The sequence below is a fragment of the Mus caroli genome, chromosome 2 (assembly GCF_900094665.2).
Source record: "Mus caroli chromosome 2, CAROLI_EIJ_v1.1, whole genome shotgun sequence".
Lineage (NCBI taxonomy): Eukaryota > Metazoa > Chordata > Mammalia > Rodentia > Muridae > Mus > Mus caroli.
Window position 1 is genome coordinate 19,396,458 of NC_034571.1, and position 5,810 is coordinate 19,402,267.

At 37.4% G+C, this 5,810-nt stretch overlaps 1 protein-coding gene across 1 annotated transcript in view; it reads left to right on the forward strand.

Moving 5' to 3' along the window:
* Positions 1-5,691, forward strand: part of Nxph2 (neurexophilin 2) — a 79,814-nt gene extending 74,123 nt beyond the window's left edge. Inside the window, exon 2 of the mRNA XM_021156710.1 lies at positions 3,401-5,691. Coding sequence (XP_021012369.1) covers positions 3,401-4,135 — 735 coding nt within the window. The 3' untranslated portion in view covers positions 4,136-5,691. The remainder of the gene's footprint in view (positions 1-3,400) is intronic.
* Positions 5,692-5,810: the final 119 nt, after the last annotated feature.

A 5,810-nucleotide genomic window follows, 5' to 3' on the forward strand; every position in this document is an offset into this window, starting at 1 on the left:
GCCTGTCCCAGAAGCTGTCTGCCTCTGTGGTCCTCACTCTGACCTGTACAGACTAAGTTCGGCGGAGTCCCGGAGCCGAGTTGACTTATCTTGTGATCCCAAGTGATGGGTTAGTTGGTACTTCTTAGCAAAATCACTTTTCACATGTAACCTTGGTTTCTGTTGCTTCTGTTTTTATGCTTGCCTCCTGCCATCTGATTATCTCAGGTGCTTGCTTCCATCAATATATCTGATTGGAGGTTGTCCTTCTTATAGTCCAGGTTGATTCAGGACTCCTCAGAGTCCAGCTTTGTCTGTGATCCTACTATGATTCCACCCTCTTGTGAACCTGGGATTATGAACCTGAGTTCTTGGCAGTCAAGCTTCCTCTGAGACCCTGAGATCCTGATATGACCAAGCTCCTGTTATCCTGGGATCCTGACATCCTAAGATCCTGGGCACATTACAGCTCCTGGAATGGTGTCTCCTCTCAGGACCATTGGACTGTCTGGTGTGTTTGAGACCAAGGTATACCAGACCTGATCAGAAGGAACCCGAGCTGCTGGTCAGGCAGGGTTCCCATGTCCTTCCCCCTGCTGGCACGATTGGCAGAGTCCTCTGGGGACCGTGGGGGTGTCCACTGAGTTCATGCCCATGGTGGCCCAGAGCTGATGCTGACCTAAAAAGTTTTGAGCCCCTGCTCATTTGGGTTTGTGGCCTCCCTCTGCTGGCACAGGCCCGTCGTGATTGGCTTGGAACCGATGTTGTGTTCCACTCACTAGTGATCCTATGTTCCTGTGGAGAGTCCTCTGGGGACTGTGGAACTGTCTGCCGAGTTCGTGCCCAAGGTGACCTGGTGCTGGTGCCTAAAACAGGGCTTTTTATCAGCTTATGTAATCTTAGTCTTTCTGGAGAAGGTGGAGTCTAAATATGTCACTTGACACAGGTTTTCAGTTCTCAGGAAACTAAATCAACACTGGAGCCAGCATAGTAATGCCCTTGGCTATAACCATTGATTTGTGTATATTATAACCAAGAGTATTCAAAATAATTTAATTCAAAATTCAAAACCTATAATTACAATATGGGATATATTTTGATTCCCAAATCCTAAATCTTTCTTTTGGGAACATGTCATCTTTAATACAGCAGGGATAGAATGAATTAAATCATATGTGGTGGGACATACCTGTAATAGCAACAATTGAAGGCATAGAGCTCTGGGAGTACTAGTTAGTTCATATTGTTATTCCACCTATAGCGTTGCAGACCCCCTTCAGCTACTTCGGTACTTTCTCTAGCTCCTCCATTGGGGGCCCTGTGTTCCATCCAATAGATGACTATGAGCATCCACTTCTGTATTTGCCAGACACAGGCATAGCCTCACAAGAGACAGCTAAATCAGGGTCCTGTCAGCCAAATCTTTCTGACATATGCAATAGTGTCTGGGTTTGCCAGTCAGAATGGCTAAGATCAAAAATTCAGGTGACAGCAGATGCTAGTGAGGATGTGGAAAAAGAGGGACACCCCTCCATTGTTGGTGAGATTGCAAGCTGGTACAACCACTCTGGAAATCAGTCTGGTGGTTCCTCAGAAAATTGGACATAGTACTACTGGAAGAGCCAGCAATTCCTCTCCTGGGCATATACCCAGGAGATGTTCTAACTTGTAATAAGGACACATGCTCCACTATGTTCATAGCAGTCTTATTTATAATAACCAGAAGCTGGAAAAGACCCAGATGTCCCTCAACAGAGGAATGGATACAGTAAATGTGGTAAATTTACACAATGGAGTACTACTCAGCAATTAAAAATAATGAATTCATGAAATTTTTAGGTAAATGGATACATCTGAAGGATATTATCCTGAGTAAAGTAACCCAATCACAAAAGAACACACATGGTATGCACTCACTGATAAGTGGATATTAACCCAGAAAAATTATAATATCCAAGATACAATTTGCAAAACACATTAAACTCAAGAAGAAGGAAGACCAAAGTGTGGATACTTCAGTCCTCCTTAGAATGGGGAACAAAATACCCATGGAAGGAGTTACAGTGACAAAGTTCGGAGTTAAGACGTAAGGAAGGACCATCCAGAGACTGCTCCATCTGGTTTTTCTCTTCTTTCTTTCTTTTTTTTTTTTTCTTTTCTTTTTCTTTTGGTTTTTTGAGACAGGGTTTCTCTGTGTAGCCCTGGCTGTCCTGGAACTCACTCTGTAGACCAGGCTGGCCTCCAACTCAGAAATCCACCCACCTCTGCCTCCCAATCTGAAGCTAGTTTTGACAAATGATTTAGAAGTTTGGACAGGCTGGAAAAACAATGTATGTTTCCAGTCTCGCTTTATGCCTACTCCTCTTCATCATGCTGATAGTTTTATGCAGAATCACTATAATAGTCATTTTCTACCATTAAGATAAGAGATTATATTTCACCCAGGAACTTCTGTTTTCCAGACTCTATAACTAATTCATAAAGATTCATTAAAGTAACAGTTTTATATAAGTAATAATCTTTCCCCTTGAAATCCACATTGACATAACCAAATGACTTGTGGCAATTGTGAGGACTTCTCCTACTAAACCAATAAAAAGGGAAAACTAATCTAAATAAATGTGCTGTCTCAGAGGCAAGAGTTTGAATCAAAAGATTTGAAACCTATGAAATAGATATGTAGGTGTTTCTTAGTAATTCTGTATTGCTAATAAAATATAATATATTTTGTATATTTATATGTGTGGACAATTAAGATATATTATGCTATATAGTCTTTTAATCAATTTATAATTTTTCATATTATTTTTCTCTTAATGTAAGGCAAATAAATATATAATTATATGTTTTCATCGAAATTTATCATGAAAAATCAAATGGTAATCATTTTTGTTATAGATTTTGAGATAGAATTGCAATGAAAACTGAAGTTTTATATATTGCCTCCATAAGGTCCTAATCTTTTGAAATATATTTGAAAGATTTACCAATATCTGATATTTAGATATAAGATATTGATAATTATCTTATATCCTTATAAATTATAAATATCTTAGATCCTTAGTAGAATAATCCTTTGGTATTTATATATTTATCTCTCTAAAAGAACTAATACTCACAAATACAATGGTTTAGCATGAAGGCAAAAAAAAAAAAAAAACCAAACAAACCACTACTTGATCCAATCTGCAAAATAAAAAGCTGAGGATAGGAAGAACAAGTTGATGTGCCTCATTTTAATCTTTAGCATTCTTTCACATTTAACAGTTGAATGTTCTTGTCATTATATTATTGATCATACCTGTGTATTAACTGAGTCTTGGAATCTAATAACTTCATTTCCTTTTGCCTTATTTATGTTTGTATTCAAACCCTGTCCCAATGTATGTGTGTATATATATTCTTTCTTCTTCTCCTACAGCTATTTTGTGACAGTGAAGAAGTGATACGCAACACAGAGAGTGTGGACTGGGAAGACAGAACTGTTCCTGAAACATTGGTTGGAAATCGGTTCCATTCAAGGATTACCAGTCCTCTACGTCTGTTTGTTAAACAGCCTCCAGATCCAAAGCCATCATATGCAGACAACACGATAAACTTTTGGGATTGGCTGGCAAACATAACAGAAATTCAGGAGCAACTAGCAAGAACTAAAAGACGGCCAATAGTGAAGACAGGAAAATTTAAAAAAATGTTTGGGTGGGGTGATTTCCACTCTAACATTAAAACTGTCAAACTTAACTTGCTCATCACAGGAAAAATTGTTGATCATGGTAACGGAACATTCAGTGTTTATTTCCGACACAATTCAACAGGTCTGGGCAATGTTTCAGTGAGCTTGGTACCTCCCTCTAAAGTAGTAGAATTTGAAATATCGCCCCAGTCTACCTTGGAGACTAAGGAATCCAAATCTTTTAACTGCCATATTGAGTATGAAAAAACAGATCGGGCAAAGAAGACCGCTTTGTGCAATTTCGACCCATCCAAAATCTGCTACCAGGAACAGACTCAGAGTCATGTGTCCTGGTTATGTTCCAAACCATTTAAGGTCATCTGCATTCACATTATCTTTTACAGTGTTGATTATAAACTTGTGCAAAAGGTTTGTCCTGACTACAATTACCATAGTGAGACACCATACTTATCTTTTGGATAAATCTTTTCTCAGTAATAGAAACGAAATATTCATGTCACTTTACCTAGAATGCTCATAAAACAGTGCCAGATTTCCATGGCAAAAAAAAAAAAAAAAAAAAAAATCCTTCTATTTCTGGCAGTGGACTGCAATTCTTTGTCCAGATTTCAAATTTTAAAAATATATTCAAATGTGAAGTGCATCTGTTTTGGTGAGAGTAACCTGATCTAAAACGCTAAACTGACTGTGAAACCAGCATTTTCATGTAAGATGGTAACATTCTGGAAATATTGCTTCTCTGTAAGAAGCATGAGCAGTAACCACGTGTAAAGGGAGAAACCAGATTGTGTATGCAATAAGCACTGCTCTTCAAACGAGCCTGCCTTTGAAATGTTCTGTAAGGTTTCTTTAGAAAGAGTAGGTTCAGGGGTGTAACTGGAGAGGTGGTATTTACGCGATGGATTGTGTTTCTGGTGTTGAACCCTTTTTTAAAATTATATCTTGTGGCCAATTTTAATAGCTACACTGTCTCAAGAGAATCAAATACAATACCATCTGAGCAGTCTGAGTAGAAAGTGCTTGAAGCACTTTACTATTATGACTCTCATTTGAGTGGTATTGGAACATACCATTTAGGAATTAGATATACAAATGTGGATCTAAGTCAACTCAACAATCATGAAGATGATATTTTTCAATGCTGTGGGATTGTTTTTTAAATTCTTATTCATATGAAAGTTTGGGATTTCATGTCCATTATTTAATAGTCCAATTTTATATACACATTTGTGGAACAATTCTGAAATTGAAAGAAAGTATTTCTGGGCAGAAAATTCCACAGTCATGGGTTCATTATATGTAGGGCCTCAGATTAGGTTTTCTTTGTGTCTGAGTCATCACCAGAATGAGACTAAGAATTCTGTGTGGAAATAATGAGTTACATTTCAGTATTTCTAAATATTAAGTGATGATATTTACAATGTCTGTATCACTGAGATTTTGAGATTACTTTACTCTCCGTGTACTCATCTTCGAGAAAAGTTGAATGGCCATCTTTATGATGTGCCCTGACACTGTATGAGGACAGATAAAAGGAAAAATACTGATAGGACTCGAGACTTGTGGTTATTCTCCTCTAGTAGATAATAACTTTTATCTGACTTCTCATCTGTACAATGTTAAACAAGTAAAGTATTCAAATAGGACTCATAGAAGGTAAGTCCTAACAAACAAATGTGCTCTTGTCACATTGTTCAGAAAGCCTACAGCCCTGTTCTCTAATTTACATCCCTATTCTGTTCTTTTCTTGGAAATAACTATAGTGACTTATTTTGTCTTTTGTACAGGTTGTGTTAGGCTTGTATATGGTAGTCCATGCTTGGTATTTCTCCTTTAAGATCATTTGGTACTTGATTTTGTTGTTGGTAAATAATATTTTGAGACATCTTATGTTCATCTAGAAACATGAATACAAACTAATTATTGTAAAATATATGTGAACATACATACTTAGGATTTTTGGTATACAAATGAAGTATGTGTGCATTTTTATGTAAATAAAATAATTTACAAACTCTGCACAAAACTTTTGGTAGTTGTTTTTTAAAGAGTTTTTTCTTTGCTTTTTCCTCAGAGGCGCCCCCCCTGCTCCTCTCTCTCTCTCTCTCTCTCTCTCTCTCTCTCTCTCTCTCTCTCT